The 19,144-nt window shown below is 36.9% G+C and overlaps 1 protein-coding gene across 2 annotated transcripts in view; it reads right to left on the bottom strand.

Annotated features, from left to right (window-relative positions):
• The window catches only part of AMMECR1 (Alport syndrome, mental retardation, midface hypoplasia and elliptocytosis chromosomal region gene 1), a 68,312-nt gene continuing 49,168 nt past the window's right edge, over positions 1-19,144 (bottom strand). For both annotated transcript variants that reach the window (XM_030449193.1, XM_030449192.1), the window contains 4 exons: positions 16,029-16,143; positions 8,366-8,456; positions 7,211-7,307; positions 1-4,426 (listed from right to left, as the gene is read on the bottom strand). In XM_030449193.1, coding sequence (XP_030305053.1) covers positions 4,312-4,426; positions 7,211-7,307; positions 8,366-8,456; positions 16,029-16,143 — 418 coding nt within the window. In that variant the 3' untranslated portion in view covers positions 1-4,311. The remainder of the gene's footprint in view (positions 4,427-7,210; positions 7,308-8,365; positions 8,457-16,028; positions 16,144-19,144) is intronic.

Consider the following 19,144-nt stretch of genomic DNA (forward strand, 5'->3'; position numbering starts at 1 on the left):
TGGTGATTCTTTTTCCTTATTTTATTGGGTAAATGATTTAAAAGGTAATAACAATAGTGTTAAAACTACTACAATATCTTTCCACAGCTGTTATCTCACAGACCCACAGATAACCTTCTATAATTTTTTTTTCCTTTTTCCTCATTTTACTCTTTTTTTAAGCCATACTTATATTAAAATGCCCATTTCAACAATTTCTTCACACTAAGAGCAATTAAATGTAGAAGTAAGGAGGATCTAGTTATAAAGGAAGGGAGTTCAGGTAATCTGTGATATTATTGTAATCAATCAAGTTACTAAGGAAGGAAGGAAAAGAGCTTTACAAGCTACTCCAGGTAGCTCTAAGCCCATTGTGTCACCACTGCATTAAAGATAACTGAAGATGCTGGTGAACAATTTAAAGTAATTTTTTTTTTTTTGTAACATATAAAACACTAAAATAACTTAGAAACTAGATCCAAATATCTTGAAAAGAATCAACTTTGATATACAAAAACAGTCATAAGTTGTTACAAAAGTTTCAAACAAAAGTTTGTTTTCTCAGTGCGTTTATGTACCAGCACAATTACTGGGTCCAGAGCAAAGAAAGAGGTTTTTATTTTTTCTTTTAACAGTAATAAAAAACAAGGAAAACATCTTTGTATATAAAGAATCATTGCTGGTCTTAATAATAAATGTAACCAGAAACCCTTAAATCTGAGAGGCACACTTGGGGTTTCTCTTTTTTTTTTTTAATTTTTTTTCTTTTTTCTTTTTTTTTTTTTTTTAATTTTTTTTTTTAAACATAAAGGAAAGTCACCAGTTTCTTTCAATGGAGGAGGTATTCAGGCTCCCCAAATAAACTTAATTAACATCACTAGCAAAAACCAGTTAGAAACTGTACAAAAATAAAAAAGTTAACACATTTAATCCTGCAGGGGTTTTATAAGGACTGGAAGGCAGGCTTTAGGAGCAGCATTTGGGCATGGCTGGAGGCTTCTTTGGTTCGATCTAACACGTAAGAGATGTAACCTACTCCAGACAACAATTTTAAAAACCCGCAGAGTTGAAGACAAGTCAAGAGGTCTGTATACAAACACCAGGGTGTGCAAAGGGATTTGGCTGCCTTGATTTCATTGTGTATCTGAGGTCAGAACTCTGGTGTGCCCTCCCCCTGCTTTGGTCAGCATTGGGGTTGAGATGGTGAGAAGTCAGTGCTACAGCAGTCACAGCAGGAGGAAGGCTGCTAGAAGCATGACTAAGCAATAGTTTTATGTCAAGTCTACAGTTTTGTTTTCTAGCTCACAGAAGAGGGGTTTTTAGAAACATAAAAGAATTAAATAAACCCCCAACAATCTCCCTAGTGGAATAAGGCAAACTGAGTAGTGCTTATAAAAAAAAAACTTAGCCAAAACCAACTTAAAAAAAAACCCAAAAAAACCTACTTGGTTGTACCTTCTTACAAAGTACCCCAAATTAAAAAAAAAAAAATAAAAATTAAACCAAACAATATATCTAGAAGGGTAAATAACTACAAAGGAACAACATTTGTGAAAGCAATTGTTGATCAGCTCTAAGCAAACAGACCTATTCTGTCCCAGTGCATGTCACAGTGAACTGCACGTTTTGTACAAATAAACCCACAATTACACAGAAAAAATCTGTAGCATTTTCAGCACTTGTATGCTGAGGAGGTAGGTGCCCTAGAACACTGTCGATAGGCTGATTATTCCAATCTTTAAAAATAAAATAATCATACAATCTGATTGACCACAGACTCTGTAACAGTTTTTTAATCAGTGATACAAAACTCTGGTCCAGAAGGTCTGGCATCAATTAATTTCAAAAGCACACCTTTACAGTTTGTATAACACCCTTTTAACTATATTTTTAAGCAACAGCTACTGAGAGATAGACAAAAATGCATTGTGCATTATGCTGTATACAAAAAGGAGACAAAACTATCCTTTTTCCCCCCAAGCCATGGTGGGAAGTATTGCTGACCTTGTCCTTAAAAACCTGCAGGATTGTTTATTCAGTCTATCATTATTACACTGGTAAGAAATTCTGTATAACATCTGCATATATCGAAGATTTTTTAAAAAATCTGATATGATTTTAGATCCGCATGACCAGTCACGTGACCTGCTTGAGGTTGATTAGCACCTTTCAATACATATATATATTTATATATAATAGATCTTTTTAAAAAACTTCTAACGATGAGCTCATCCAGAAGCATGAGCATGCTGTAACGAGATGACAGATAAAGATGGGGTTGGATGACTTTTTTTTTTTTTTTGCAGCAGAATGATTCAGTTTGTGCTCAGTTTCCCTATAAGGGCAAGAAAAGAAACAACACAACTCTATCAGGTAGCCACTTGTTCACAATTTCCACTTGAAGGCTCATCCATTCAAAAGTGTTCCCCAAGTAGAAACAAGACAACAGTATCATCCAAAATAGCCTCTGTATAAACATCTATTAATTTTTGCAGCTTCTGGCTGGCATCTCTTGGCTCCCGAAATTTCAGGCCCTCTGCTTATAAATTAAGGCATCACAACTGAAAATGTTAATATTTGGACATCAAATGCTGTGGATGAAGGAATACCAAAGACCTTCTGTAAGAACTGCTATAGAATTTATATGGCAAAGCTAGCTTCACATAAGGGATGAGCATAATTTATCTGTACCTGGGTTTGAAACCTGATTGAAATATTTTTGCAATTAGTCTAATTTTTTTAACAACTGAATTTTAATTTATTTTCTCTATTTGCTTTTATATAGATATATATATTTCACTGATTGGCAGTAACTGGAATTTCTGCTTATTGTGGCTCACTCACTCATATTAGGAAGGTCTTTTCTAAAATAGATGGCATGTAATGTCCCTAGAATATGCACTGAACTGCAACAGGTATTAGTGGGAGTTCTGCAGGCACAGAAGCAAAAAGCTAGCTCCTACCATATCCTGGGCTTGCAAATACACCACGCATACCTTCTGCTAAATCCTATTTTTACAGCAGGTAAAAGTTCCAATGAGTTTTCTTTCTTCTACTGTGTGTAGGGGGCTCAGAATTATTACACAGTGCTTCCTGCTCTCAAATACTATTCCTGTAATGGATGAAAACATGGAAAATTGTGGCATACTTGTCCTGTGCTCAACAATCTTTTGTATTTTTTAGACAATAGTTAGCTTTATCTAACTATTCATGACTTTATAAAACTCAACAAGTTGAAAAGCAGAAGAAAGAACAAAACAGGGATTTTTCTTTTCCAGAATAGGTTTGCTATTAAAAAAAATCCACCCTCACTTTAAAAAAATCCCCAAAGAACTGACACCAGAGCAGACTTTAGTTTGCTAGGGTGTCTAGTGTACTTGCTATATTTTTTCTATGAATTTTATATATAAGTCTATAGTTATGTCATAGTCAAAGGCACTAAAATCTAAATCCATTTTTTTCCTAATACGACATCTGCTACTCACCAACCTGTTTCCAAAAACCAAATGTCACTCCTAAATTGAGATCATCAGAAAGGCATAATCTTGTTCTTAATGCATTATTATGACAGGGGTTGGGTTGCCCTTGGTTCCCTGCACAGAATGGGAGCCAAAGGTACCTGGTAGCCTACTGGATAATCTCATGCCCTATCAGTTAGTCCACTTGATTCTGAAAATGCTGCCATGTTAACCAACATTACTTCTCACTGTACATCTCATTGCTTCTCTTCATCCAAAAAAGCATTTTGCATGTGAGCCCTGACTTTGTGGCTCTATGTGCTGGATCTGAAGATCACGTATATAGATAGCTACATGAAATCTGTACTGTGGGAGTGAGATATTGTACACACAACATTATTAAGAACATTATGAAAATGCAATTCATTGTCTAGTATAATACCTGAATCTGATATGTTTCATTCCCTGTAACGCCTATTAAAGCAAAAGCCGTTAATGCCTTTCTGCTAAGCGAAGCATCCCTAACTGTAATCCTTAAACTCTTCCTTCCATCCACAGTCACAGAAAGCCTTGATTGATATAATTCAATGTTAATGAAGTAGAAATTTAAAATTTCGTAAAAAACCCAAGGGCTATATATGCTGCAAAAAAATCTGCAGTGACTCAGTAATAAAAAAAGTATGGGATCTTTGTAGCGATGCAGTTGTCCCTCCCGTTGCCATGATGAGCTTAACCAACTGAGAAGCCCCAACATGGCAACGGAAACTATCATCATAAAATGGTACAGTAATAGAGATAGCTAGACCAAGAAGGGGCAGGGTCTCCTGGGAAGAGGTCTGCAGAGAGGTCCAGTGACTGGTCATGCGGCTCTGTGTCAGGAATAATGGTTGTACGGTGGAAGGGGGTGCCCAATACCATTTTGGAAGTGATGGTGCTGACGATGGGCAAGGTACTCTGTGTAGCTCATTGTCATCTTCTCACTACGGTACCTAGAAAAGAGCAAAGAGAAAATTCAAGAGCTGTTACCAGGAAGCTCCACGTGGCACAAAAAATACTGTGCTAGTGCTATCATGTTTGTACTTGTGATGGTAGGAATAAGACTTCAGTTGCACAACAGCAGGGAGGGAACCACCATGGTTGTCAGTGTCACTCTTGAATCACATGACAAATCTCAACGTAAGTGCTTATGACCAATATTTTAACCTAACAGAACTACTAAAAATTCTTGTCCATCATGTTGCTTGAAGTAGAGGAAATAGAAACACATGAGGACTTATTGAGAATCTTCAACCAACTTCCCACATAAAACCTAAGAGAACAACTGTCCCCTGATAACATCAGTCACCATATGTTACTAAAAGCAGAATCCAGGCCCTGACAACAAATATTTTGGGTATACTTGCGTCAATATTATTTACAAAAAGTAACATACCCACATTGACACCTATCTGTAGAAGTGTAAAATCCACACAAACCCAACACTACTCCACATTTGCACAAATTCCACTTAGAAGGACACTGTGTAAGATTTGACAGATGAGATTGGATGAATCCAGCTACAGTGATTTAAAAGATCACCACCCTGCCTTTCTATCATATTTTTCTTCTGGAGTTGCTCTGGTTGTTCTCTTTGAGGTCTGAAAAAAACACAACACATGGCTCAACCATGTGCACTCACAAACCAGCACAAAAGACTGGTCAAGTTCCTGACTGCAGCAATCAAGGTGGCAGATGCATTTGCTTCTATTGCCTCTTTGCCAGAGGAACAGAGCAGAACACCTTACACTTGCAGCTTTTTGCTGCACCAAAGGTGCCCAGGCTGACTTGACACAACAGCATTTGTTAATGATGTACTAATTTAACAAATGGCCACTGGTCCTTGCGGAGAGATTAGCTGCAGCTCTTCTGGAATTGCTGTGAATGGTGTGTGAGCTGGGCTGTGAATGAAACCCCATGCCACTGGGAAACTAAACCATAAGCTTGGCATTTGCTGAAGGTGGCTGTAAGTGGGTCAAAGCAGGCCAAAGGCAGCCTGACTAGAATCACATCTGCTTATTTCAGCAGATAGAAAATACAGTTACTGTCCTTATGCATTGTAGGCACCTGGAATGGGAACACTTCTTTTCAGCTCCACTGTTTTTAGTTCTCTTCTTCAAAACACGGCCAAAACTACTGGGTATTAATTTGAAGTAAAGATAGTTAACAACAGACCAGTCTGGATTAGCAGCTTAAAGCTTTGTTTGCACACAGGGCATTTACTTTAATTCAGAGATTTGAAAAAGAAGTTAAAAGAACTTATTACATTCTTCTGATAGATGTTTTCCTATATGACAGGAAGTTATTGAAATCAGGTAAAAAGTTGTCTGATACTGGGAAACAGTTACTATTTTAATACTACTGTTTTCAGTATGTCAACAGAAGTTTAGATTTTAAACACAGACAGCCAAAAAATTTCTTTTGAACATTAAAAACTATGCTTTGTTTATTCTTCTTACCAGACTAGTAAATAGCCAGCATTTTGGATACTGTGAATTCAGACTAAACACAGAGGGTTGGGTGGGGTGTTTGATTTTTTGGGGAGTAAGTGGAGGTTTTTTGGGGGGGTTGTTTACTTTGTTTTGTTTTCTTCTGTGGTCCCATGCCATTGCTTCAAAGAGAATCATGTAGCTGGAAGAAAGTGTGTGCTATATACAATTTTGCTTACTGGAAAAATATATTCCTTATTTATTAAGAATACAGAAGTTATCATTTAAGAACTACAGCACCGTTCCTCTTGCCCTCAGTTATTTCCACATATTCTTTTTGAGCAAAACAGGTGTATAAGCAAATAAATTAAAAGAAGATTGGGTTCTGCATTTGGAAATTTACCTGGATTCTCTACATCCTTCCTCCCTAATTTAACCTTCAGTATAGAATGTTTTCCTTAATCAGAGGTACTCCAAAGTAATCAGGTTCCTACAAAAATCTGGAATTCTGAACAGTCATTGAGACACAAAGTCTTTATTCTTCATCATTGAACAAGTAATCCCTCTAATATTGAAATATTTTTCTAGGAATTTCTGTCTTGTCTAAACATACTTGCTGTTACTGCTAAGTAATGGCAAGATTTTTAGATGAAGGTAACATGTATGGAAGCTGAAAAGAAACAAAATCTCAGATATTTGCCCTATATATAAGCATAAACAATCAGGAGAGTCCAAGTACTTTCAAATGAAAGGATTGGGTTTTAAGTATTGACAAGAAAGTCAAGTCAGGCCTACACCTAGTTTCACTAAGAAGGGAGGATTTCCAAAGAAATCAGGACACAAAAAAAGGAGAAATACATATAACATTTTTAGAACTAATCTTGTGACCACACAAGTCCCTAACAGTTGATAAAAGATAGGAGGGTCTGGACAAAGGATTCTGACTTTTATGTGTATTAATAGTATGGCCTCTCTCAAGAGGATGAACAGTCAGTACCTTCCTTATGATGTAAAAAACTTTTGTTTCTCCCACCATGGAATAGATAACTAGAGTTCAGCAGTCACCTGGTACAGCAGGCTTAAAAAACACATAGTTTTAGAGGCAATGTTATCCACAATTACCCCCCTACTCTTCCCAGCTTAACTGTGTTATTATGGGCTGATAACATCTGCTGAATATCAGAACATCTAAACTATTTTGGCTCCTCAGGAGCACATTTTATTCCATAAATAAGAACTTACCAGTACTGACATCTCATCACAGTATTAGGAATGCAGAACTTATCTGTTGTACCCCATGATGCATACCTGGTTAGCTTTATTGTTTTCCTGAATTCATTAGTGATCGGAGCTTTGTATCCTCCTTTCCTCAACAAGGAATCTATGGTTTGAATGTGGTCCCATCCTGTTGAGTTTCAGAGTTGTAAAAATTAATGAGATATATAGCAATAGGAATTAATTTCACAGAAACACAGTTAAGTGCAGTGTCACTGACAATGAAAGTAAACTCCTTAAGTTCTGTACAGAACACAGATCATCTCTACTGAGAACAGCTGAAAGAAATATGATCTATAGGATTTATTTACACACAGAGTTCATTCTACAAACAACATATATTTTTGTCTCATAGTTGAAATATTTTAAAAGTGGACCCACTATATCCAGGTGTCCTAGATTGGGGACGAGAGACAAAATTAAACTTTTCTGAAGCATTCAGGTATGATCATGTATCACAATCACTTTATACATTTTAAGTGGCTATGAAAGTATGAAAAATTAAATTTCTGCATAAAACAGTATTTAAAACAATTAGTAGTTGAACGTGTAGACAATAAATATCACTTTACAGTGGCATTTCTAGTTCCAGAATTAGTATACATAGAATAGGTGACTGGGTAATATAAAAGGTGATGGATTAAAAATACAGATTCATTATTCTCAAGAAAGTCTTCATGATGTTCAAAACTCCTATTTATGAATTTTAAAAACCCTGGTATTTTAAGTAGCTGCTTGAGATGTTATTTCCAAAAGATGGAATTAAGTTGGTCACAGTGGTACATTACTTGGACTTCCTTATCAAAAGTATCAGCTGTTAAGGTAATTGACCAGGCATCCCATCACTTTACAGAGTTCTTATATGTCACTAATATCACAGCATAACTATCCAATAACTGTCAGCTTTTAACAGCTCTGAAGTTGGTTTACAGCACTGTACCACCCCCTCCATGTTTTATTTCCCTACAACTACACTGCATTTATTGTGTTTAAAAACCAGCTAGAGTTCACTGCATCCCTATAAGGGAGCTGATACAGCTATGTAATTGGCATTATATATAATAGTCTTCTTACAATTAAATATTGCTCCATCATCTGACATCAGTGCAAGGTCAAATATTGCATTTTAGATTTATATGCATGTTTAAATTCTCCACCAGATCATATGAAATAAAGTGCAACAATGACCTTGCTCCTTTGCAACCTCCGGTAAGTAGGTGGCGGTGCGTTTTGATCCTTTTTCATTGATGAATTCTATTCTAATGCCGTGTACACCCACCTGCAAGAAATTGGCAGCTTTTTTAGAACATTAAAAGAAAAAAAAAAAAAAAGATACAAGAAATTTCTAACGTGCTAAAACCCCCAAAGCGAACATTTCTGTGGTTAATACCATTCTGCAGGAAGTTTCAAAAGGTGGCACTGGAGCAAGTGTAATCTTTTCCAAAGGTGTTCACCTCACAGTGCTGTAAGGTCAGTGGCAGTACACATACAGTCCTCAGCTTCCCACCTCAGAGCTTCAGAAGATGCAGAAGTTGTTCTGCAGAAGTTGAGCCTGCTGTCTGTCTCTGACACTGGCAGCAATCACCCAGTCACCAGATACAGTCTTCAGGCAACCAAGCAGCTGGCAAATCTAATGATGCTTCAAGTAAGAGCATTAATTTTGTTCAAAGTAGCAACTGAACAAAGTAAGATTCAACAAACTACAAAATCAAGCCCTCAGCCTTCAAAATTTCTGCTAATGCATGACATGGAAAAGGAGATATTCCAGAGCTTCAGGCTCCTATTTCCATGCTACTAAGTACTCTAATGTGATAAAGTTTAAGTATGGAAACCAAAATTACTAATACCAAGTAGTTACATGTCAATAAAGTAGAACTGCCAAAAAAATAAAAATAAAATGAGGCTAGGCACCTTTCCAGGGCATTGTTTAAGCACCCTGGTGTTCAAGGTACAACAATTGTGTTGAGCATGAGCATATCTGCACTGGGGTCAAGAATGCCATAAAAGATATTCATTCATTGCCAGTTAAGTTTTCAGTTGCTTTTGAATTTTGTACACAAACACAAAGCATTGGTAATGGACATTTTTATTTTCATGCCCACATAATTAGCATGTTATTTCAATTCAAATCTAAAGTTCCCAACATTGTATGTGAAAATGAACAAGTCGTGCTTATAAGGCTATAATGTTGTTTGGTATAGCATGTGTTTAGGATACAAAATTAATTGGAAAGTGCTGGAAGAGTTTTTGCAGTGACAACCTATTTTACTGTCACTGCATGACAGTCAAAAAAAGAAAATATGAATATTTGCAAAGTTTTAGCAGTTTTTAAATTAACATATTTGTTTATATTAAGACTTCATTTTCTAATCTTTATATATGATTTAATAATGGGGAAATAGGAGGAAGAGTCTGTTTTGTGGCCAGCCATGGCCTCAACAGTTTTTCCCTAATAACTTAGCATTCAACATTCTTTAGTATGAAAAATTACTTTGAGATCAACAAATTATAGTTCACTGAAAATTTTAATGTGATACTTCATTACCAAACACTCCTAAACCTAACTTTCATAATGGATATCTAATCACTAGAGAGATCAAATCTGTATAGAAATGATGCAGTTATGAACCCAAAGAACCTGAAAAGTTAAATGAGACATGTTAGAAGCTGAAATGAGCCTGAGTTTATTCTAAGAACTAAGTTTTTGTAGCCAGTGTTTTGTAGCCAGATATATTGTAACTGACTGTTTTCAGTTGCCTAAGCAGATATTTTTAGGTTTTGCACACCTTCAGATCCTGCAGAATATTATTTGAACTCTACATAATTGTGCATATTAGTGTTCATGTAGTGAGAAACTAACCAGAAGCATTAGTGCTGTATTAGTGCAGTAGGTAACTGCACTGCACAGGATGTTTCCATTAACCATTGTAATGGATTTTTAGGCCCATGTCTGTAGAAGATGTAAAGCAAAATGAGTAATGCAACACAACTGCACCCACAATTCCTCTGGTTGGGAAACTCTCAGCATTCTGTGAAGCATGAATTCCAACTGTGTAGCTCAGCAGTCCTCTTAGTCCAGCACAAAGGGCTGGTGACTGTTTATCTCCAACTGATCTAAACCAGGCCTGAGTTAAACAAATGGAAGCTACACACAGAAAAATAATGATCCACACTAAGGCTGGCACAGGCATAGTTAGGAATTTATTCTGACTTCCTCAGAAGACCAATACTCCTGCACTTTCCCAAAATATTCCTCTCTAAGATGGGAGGTAAGGGGCAGGACATCCTCAGAAGGTGGTAACTGAACTCTAACTGGCTTATTGACCAGGCTCAGCACAGAACTTGATCCAAATCATCTGTGATCTTAGAACTTGATCATCTGTGCAGTTCAGGAAAACAAACCAAACAATCTTCTGCAGAGTGAGTTTAAGATCTGTCTCATCTATTACCATTTATTAGGGAAATTACTGCTTCCAGGTACACTCTCAGCTGCAAAAACCCCACACCATTGCTGCATCAGCCTCCCCAGTGGAGAGGAATCTGTTTAGACAGATGCTGTTGTGAGAGGAAAGCCAGAAGAGACTCAGAAAGGCAACAAACCAATCTCCTCCACTGTCTACTGCATACTGGGTACCCAGTGCTCATGAATATAAACTTCTGGGCACAATGTGTAAGTGGCCAGAGGCTACCCAAAACCAGTCCCAGTGACATGATTTTAATTAAAAAATACAGACCTTTCACTCAATCTAAGGACTGATTGCATTAATTTTTATTTTACTCCTGAAATGACCTCAACAGACTTTGTTGTGTGTTTATACACAGTTCATGTTCATTTATAAGCAATCTTTTTTTAAATGAATAATTTCTTCACATACACCTGAGGATAGGAGAAAACACACCATATTTCTTATTTTGCCAATTCATTTTGGCTCTTGTTAGCTTACTGCCCATAGTACCAGTCTCTATATATCTATCTCAGCTGTGCTAATTATTCCAAAACCCACCCTGAAACCAAAGTTCAAGTAGCTCCCACGTTTGACTGTTCTGACCCAATGTTCAACAGTTTACACATCTGGTCCTCTTGTACCGACTCTCCAACCATACTGAGAGGAACAAGTAATATTATTCTTGTTGGACTATCAAGATGGAATTACATCAAGCCTTGTTGAAATTCAAGCTTTTAGTCTACTGTGGAATAAATTATCATCAAATGACCATTCTGAGCATCCATTGTCTGAAATCTGTAAGAGATTGGTGTGGAACTATCACTAATCAGTTTAAGATGAATAAATTGTAAATGTTTTCTCCGAAAGACATTAAAGCAGGTAACAAAGAAATCTGTCACACAGGATTCCACATGGAATACTCCATAGCTGGAGTAGTGCATCACCTCCTTGGTTGTTAGAAACAAGTGTCTGCCAGTCCCCTCCCTATGTGCTGTTCTGTGCCAGGCTCTGCTGCCTCCCCCATCTCCAGGCACAGGCACTCACAAGGTGAACCAGATGAGACTGTTGCAGGTTATGGCTGGTCCTTCCAGATCCTGCTCTCTCAGTTCAATCTTGGACCAGCAGCAAACCATCTACATTTTCAAACAAAAAAGCTGGACTATAACTTGTACAATATTCCTTCTGATTTAACAATGGAAGCCAAAGACTTCTCAGGAGATATGCTCTCTGCTTCATGACAAGCATTTTTTTTTAAATGAATCATTTATTTACATACATGAATCACTGAATAACACCCAAAAGAATAAAAGATGAAGACTCTTCTCTGTTCTAAGGAATATAAGCTGTAAGAGTTGCTGGTGCTGCTGCACTTGCAGGAAGGAAAGAATTTCCACAGCTCCTAAACCTACTAACTTTGTCAACAATGGAAAGCCACCTTTCAGCCAACATTATTGGCTACAACTATTTGAGCTAATATTTAAACCAATGCTCACAGGTCTTTTGTATCAATACAGCAAGCACATATGGTTCTCCAGATGTTAATTCACTGGAGAACACCAACTTCAGGGCAAAGATCTCTTTAAAGGTATTTTAAGGAAGAGAAGTGGGTGGATTCTAGTTACTTATTACCTTGCTGGAATTACAATACTGTTTTACAATAAGTTGCTCATTATAATTACATACAATCATAATATTTTATGATGCTTTATTTTATAAAGGGAGTCTAAATGCCAAGACTAGCATTGCCTTCTAGCACCCCCCCTCCCCCCCGATTCTTAATTAAATTAATGTGAAAATAAATTAAAAACATGTTCATCTGCTGCACCATGAAATACAAAAGTAGTAGAGGCATTTTGCTGTTTTAGTCTCTATTTCTAGAAAAAAAGGCAGGTAGAGGATACATGAAAACATTTGCCATTGTAAGGTATCTTGCAACCACACCCTCTCAAGGAGTCAGAGCCTGAAGCACAAAGCTAGAATTGCAAGACCTACAACATGATCTCACACACACAGTTTCTGGGATATGAATCCACTCACAAAACCTCCTGAGTTCAGGTTTATTTGCCCAAAACTGCAGACTTGGAAGCCTGACAAACCAAACAGAAACTCTTCCTAAAGAATCCAAAGCCAGGATACTTGACAGCAATCTGTTCAAACTCTTGTACATTCCTTCTTTGGAGGGCTGCTAACTACACACACAGTACCCAGAGCAACACAAGATACAAGGGTATCTGCTTTAAGAATCCACAGCAAAATTGGAAGCATCCTGAGGCAGGAATTCAAATTTGTGCAGGAAAAAAATACGACCTGGTAGAAAGACAGATCAAAAAGATGAACTCATGAAGAATGGAAACACAGATAAAGCCAAGCTTTTATCTGGGGAAGGAATGATTACTGTCAATATCAAATGTGTTCTAAAATAATTGATCATTATTCCTTGTCTCCCAAGTAGTCCTTTGATATATAATGTTTAATAAAAGAGAAGTACTATCAAAAGAAGAAGCATTTCTTAAGACTTGCTCTTGTTGCATCTTTCTGCAAGACAGAAAGTGGGTGAAACTCTACCTCAGAAGCAGCTGAACTGCAGCAACATTTCATGGGTTCTGTCTAACAGAAATGAAGGAACAGTTCACGCATTCCCAGTTGTTTGTTTCAATGCCCTACATCAGTTCAGCTACTAAAGTGCACTGCAATTCAGATAAAGTCACGTGTAAAAGTAAAAAAGCTAAATTATAGCTTAGGAAGCCTCCTCCTGAACCATGGTACTGACGTGGTCCTTTAGAAGTTTGAACTTAAAAATCAATTATTTGAAAATGGAGCAATTTGAAAAATCATATGGCAGCTAATAGCAGTCAATTCACTAGAACCTCCTGCTAGTTGAATTTTCTGGTGCAAAAGGATCTCAAGTTGCTTTTTACAACTGAAATAATAATTTATTTAGTTTGGGAGGATAATTCATTTATCAGACAAAAGCAGGAGACAGGAGGCATTCCTAAGCCTTATCTTCAAATGCTCTTGTCTCTAACCCACCGGAGTACTGTGAGTTGTACACATTGGTAGTTATAACATATTGAGGCCTCTCTCAGCATCATCAGTAGCACACCTACAGAAGAAATTCTCCTAAGCAGGCAATATCTTTTAGGATGACCTGAAAATCAGCATTATATGAGATAAGATGCAGAATCTCTTTACATCAGACTCTAGACATGCTGAGATGTCTTTTTGCCACTACTATTGTGTAGCTGCAGCTACCTTAAAGCAATATAGGTGACATCAGCTCTCTGACAGGGGCACAAACAGGGATGAATCATTCTTTTACGGATGAATGATTACAAATTTTATCTCTCTCTCATTTATACACACTCCCCTACACCTTTTGCAGGCAAAGCTTGCGGATCATCCACAACTTTATACAGCACAATTACTTGAGAAGCATGTTTTACTTCTAAGAAAAAATAAGAACAAACAAAAAAAAGCCATGGAACCTGCTTTCAGACCATGTCTTAGAATTCCTAGGACTTTACTAGAGGTTTAAAAAAAACTATGATTAAAAAAAACTTAATAAATAAAACTAAAGAAATGGATAACACAAGGACCATTACATTTTTGACCACTCCATTCTTCTCTCCTAAGTTGGGGCCTTCCAAGAACAATCATAATAATCTATAAATCCAGTCAGAACTGAACAAGAACTACATGAAGCTTGTTTACACTGTTATTCAAGTCTCAGTGATTCTGCAACAAGACTTAGGAAGGACATGGGAAGTTAAAACCTCTTTTGTTTCTTAAGAGAATTGAAGTTACAAAACAGCAGTCTCCCAAGGAACAAAGCTAAAACCAGTCTTTCCAAGAGGGTGGATTTTTGAACCAAGGCTTTGGTTTCAGCTTCTCTTCAATGCTGAGTATTTTCAGCATCTTAGAAGTTTATTACTGAGAGAATAAACCAGCATCTAATAATATTTATAACTGCCAGATGGGAAGAGCTAAATGCTATTCCATTATGCACTTAGAGACATTGTCTGAGCGTATACATAGTCTGATTTTTAATAAATTATAATAGATGAAATAAAATTGAAAACATCACTGTGGTTACTGCCAGAAGTCAACTTAGAAAGGCAGAAAAATTCTATCGGTTTTCATTCTGATTTCTAGTTTGGTTTAGTATTAAAAGTCACTACAGTTTTGATTACTTGAAAACATTATTTAAAGCACTCCGAGGGCTCAGAAACAAGACAAACTACTTCTCTCAAAAAAAGCTTCTTGTTGAGAATGCACACACAGTTTCAGCTGAAATTTCCTTTTTGGTCTGAATAATTCTGTTTATGGTGGAAATACTGATAAACCCCAAAGGGAACTTAAATTCATCTCATTCAGAATTACATACCAGGGGGAAAAAGACCCTTGCTATTATGAGCTGAACAGAAAACACATTTTTTATTAGATTTTCAGCTACTATAAAATTCCTGAAGCTGAGGTTACTGCTGGATATCACTGTGCTGATAGCACTGGTTCTCTCGCCAGTTTAACAACAGAAGAAATTTCTATTCAATATATATTTGTTACCTGTGAATACAATAGAAAGCCTCTTCTCTTAAAGAAATCCTGAATATTTAGAGGAGCTAAGTCATTATTAAAGTGAAACACTGCAATTTGTGTGGGGTCTTTGGCACTATAGCATGTCCACTACAATATATGACAATTTCAGATTTTTTTTTCATGTCCATTCAAACATACACTCAAAAAGCAACACAACAATCACACTGACTATGATGAGAAGTTCATCTTAAGTCCAGTAACTTGTTTTTTACAAGTGTCTAAGACCAAATAATTTGGGAGCATGCACAAGACCACCAGTAACACTTCCTTCAGTATTCCTTCCCAGAAATTACTCTAAAAGCAGCATTTGTTTGTTAATCTCTTTTATGCTGCTGTTCCAAGAGAGTGCATGCAGGTTTCCTAGAATCTACCAGTTAAAATAGATTCAGCTCCATGAAATAGTGAAGAAAAACAAGATCACTGATTTACTTGATGACACTGTGTACAGGTTTTGCAGGGGCTGTGCAGGTCACTTACTCTGAAAGCAAAGTTCTGGGAAAGATAAAAAGCTCACTCCTAGAAGCTAAATAAAGCAGCTTGCTTTGGGATTGCAGTTTTTCGCAATGCTTGTTTACTTCAAGTAGATGAGTGGGAAAAATACAATTTAATTCCATTTGCATAGCTCAGAGTTTTAAGGTCATGACAGTTTTACCAAAAAGGATCTTTTGAATCTAGACACAAAACACGAAAAGAGTGCAAACCAGTGACAACTACATTAAATATATGCAAATGATTTAAATGGTGGGACTTCTGCTATAGATGTTCATGGCATCAAAGTAGTTTTCTAAAAACTTATCTGACATCCTTACCTCCCAGTCCATGTAGTCACATACATCTTCAAAGTTAGTGAGTAGAGAAACTGAGCAGAAAAGCCGTGGCAGCTCATCCCTCGTCATTGGGGGGAAACGACTATCTTTAAGGGCACTGTTGAAGACAAAACAGAATTTCAAAGGATTTTTTTGTTGTTGTTGGTTTTCTTAAGGTCAAGGATCTAATGAATTAACTGAAAAGTATAAAGGACAAAAAAGATCCTGATCAAATGATGACCAGTTGGATAATCCCGTTGCCAGTGCAACACACTGACCAACATTCCCAGCTTTTTCCTCAGACCAGTTCCTGGCTGGCCAGTGGTGCTCTCAGGGTCATTCCTTCCTCAGCTGATTTTGCTACCGTGACAATCATATTAATGAAGCAGCAGAAAGTTTTTTGAAAAAGTTACAAAAGCAATAGCTCTTCTACCTGCAATTTAGTTAATCCCTTTCAACAAAGGATTAAACTATACAGAATAAAGTAGAGGGGGAAATTCTATAGCCTGCAATAATCAAACATGTAATACAGTAATCAAACTGTAGAGCTTAATCGTGCAGTGAAAAAAAATCCAAACAAGCAGAATATTCTCAAAAAAAAGAATATTGATTTTTCCTGGGAAAGGTGGATTTTAATATGTTAAAACATCCAAGGGCCCTACTGACCTGTAAACCTACAGGACTTGAACATGTTCTGCAAAGCAGAGGAAATGATTAGTACAGGGAAGCTTGAAAACTGCTGAACTAATCCTAGGCTAATGTGCCAGTCTATGGACAAAGACACCTAATGGGGTGAAATTCAATCCAGAGAGGAGCTACCTGTGCACATTCCAGCACACTTTGAAAAACAAAGCAGTTAACAGACAGCAGTACCACAAGTTAAGAGTATTTGTAAAAAAACTACTTGCATAAGCTTAAGAACCAGTTAAATTGGAAAAGGGAAGGTTAAAGCAACTACAGGATCTCATATTTTGGTTTTCTTAAGATTTGAAATATTGTATGTACAAATACAAACATGCTTATTCTCAACAAAACCAGTGATCTGCTAACTGAGGTTTTTGATGAGTAAAGACAATTTAAAATTAAGAGACTTAAAGTACTTCACATCTCATTGTTTTATCTAACAATTAGGTCATTCTTAATTGTTTTAATTGGCATTCAGCCAGTGGTTGCCATTAGCTGATAAAATTACAGCCATGGTGTTGAGAATATGGTTCAAGTCTGTACATCATATCCTACCACAAAGAATAGTGTTATTTCATTAAAACAGACCAAATACAGACATCTAAGCAAAAAAATGTGAAGTTTAGCTAAAGGGAATCCTCAGATGTGTATATATATATGTAACCAGAAACAGCTTCCCATCATTAATTCATACCATACACTGAAGAGTTAAAATAGAAACCTTTTTCTGGGGCAAGTGGGTGGTAGGATTTTTCCCAGATATGCTAAAATTACAAAAAAAGAAAAAAAAAAAGAACATAGTATTGGAATTTAGACTAGAATCTTCTCTTTAAACTTTGATATTTTTACATTGCAAAATAGGTCAGAAATTTAGATTTTCATTAGGAAGACAAATTCATTATCTAATTAAGGAATGGTTAGCAGGCCTACTCTATGCATTATTTAGAGGTAATTCCAGGCAAGCCCAGATAAAGTTGCCATAGATGTGAGTGAAGCTGTTGGGACAGTAAAAAGCCAAGATAAATCTTTTGATGTTTACGTTGTATAGCCAGGCCTACATAGACCTGTGAAGACCTGAGGACAACCAAGAAGGTTTAAAGCATAATGCCTTTGATATTTCACTCATGACTTAAACTGAAGATGTACCAAAGGATGGTATTCTCTGAGGTTTTGTTGATGGGATTTGCAAAGTTTTGTAACTACTGGGAACCAGGCAAAGCTGCCATCTTCTGTTGCCTGGTGCTTTGGTGCAACATCAGAAATCTCATAGAGCCAGAGTGGAACAATGACATGAAAATACAAACAGCTAATTCAGCCTTCATATCCCTCCATACACAGGGTAGGGGGACACAATAAAAAAAAAACCATACATGTATATAAAGGGAAGATAACTCTGAACATAGAGACAGCTCAAACCAGAAGTCCATCTAGCCTACTGTTAAGTAATGGCCAACAGTGTTAAGTCATGTCCAATACAAGAACACTGTGCATAACCACAGATCTCTTCCTGCAATGCCTCCAGGAATCCAGCTGTTTATAGCTTTGGAATTTTGAGCTTCAGATGGTATCTCTGCACTGAAAAGCTTTTCATATTTTACCCCATCTTTTACTATAAACTCATGTTCAGAAACCCCAGCCCTCTTAAAATCCTTGCTACTGTGAGTTCACTTACATGCACATCTCTCATGTCCCCAAGATATGCTTTCCCACTATCATGTAACCAATTTACTTGAATACACTGCTGAAAAGCACCCAGAATTCAGCCATTATCCTTAAGCCTAAACTTTATCTCTGCAGGTAGTGACCAGATCCCTGTCTACTGACTGTTGTGATGGTATCAATAAAAATCTCAGTAAAACAAGTAGGTGGCACCCAGGAGAGGTCCTTGTGGGCAGCTGTCTCCACTGGGTCCCACCTGAGCTCTCAATAGGAACCAGACTGGCATCACCCTCAGAAACATCAGTACATCTCAACACTTCCCAAGGGTATAAAAGCTTGGATGAGTTTTACTGTTGTTGTTCTGTTCTGGGAAGAAAGAATTATCAGTTTCTAGAGGCAGCAGTTTGGCACTTATCATAAACTTCATATACTCTACAAAGACAAATGCCTGTGAATTCTCACTTTTTTTCCATCTGCCATGTCACTGTGCCTTTGAATTAAAGAAGGGCAGAGTAGAAGTAACTAGTAAAATAAATAGGAAAAAATTAGCTAGAGGTCAAAACTACTTTTAAAGAAATAAATTACTAATTTAAAAAGCATTTTTCGAACAATCTGTTCTTCATTCCTTAATGCCTAGAACTAATTTATTTATATTGTCCCTGACTAAATGGAAGCACACAGTGGTGAAGTGGTTGAAGGAAGCTGTGCCAAGCATGGGGAATTCGAGCTGCTCAAGAAAAGGACATGAGTTTTTCCACATAGAGTTGTGCTCCATG

This window comes from Calypte anna, chromosome 4, assembly GCF_003957555.1.
Source record: "Calypte anna isolate BGI_N300 chromosome 4, bCalAnn1_v1.p, whole genome shotgun sequence".
Classification (NCBI taxonomy): domain Eukaryota; kingdom Metazoa; phylum Chordata; class Aves; order Apodiformes; family Trochilidae; genus Calypte; species Calypte anna.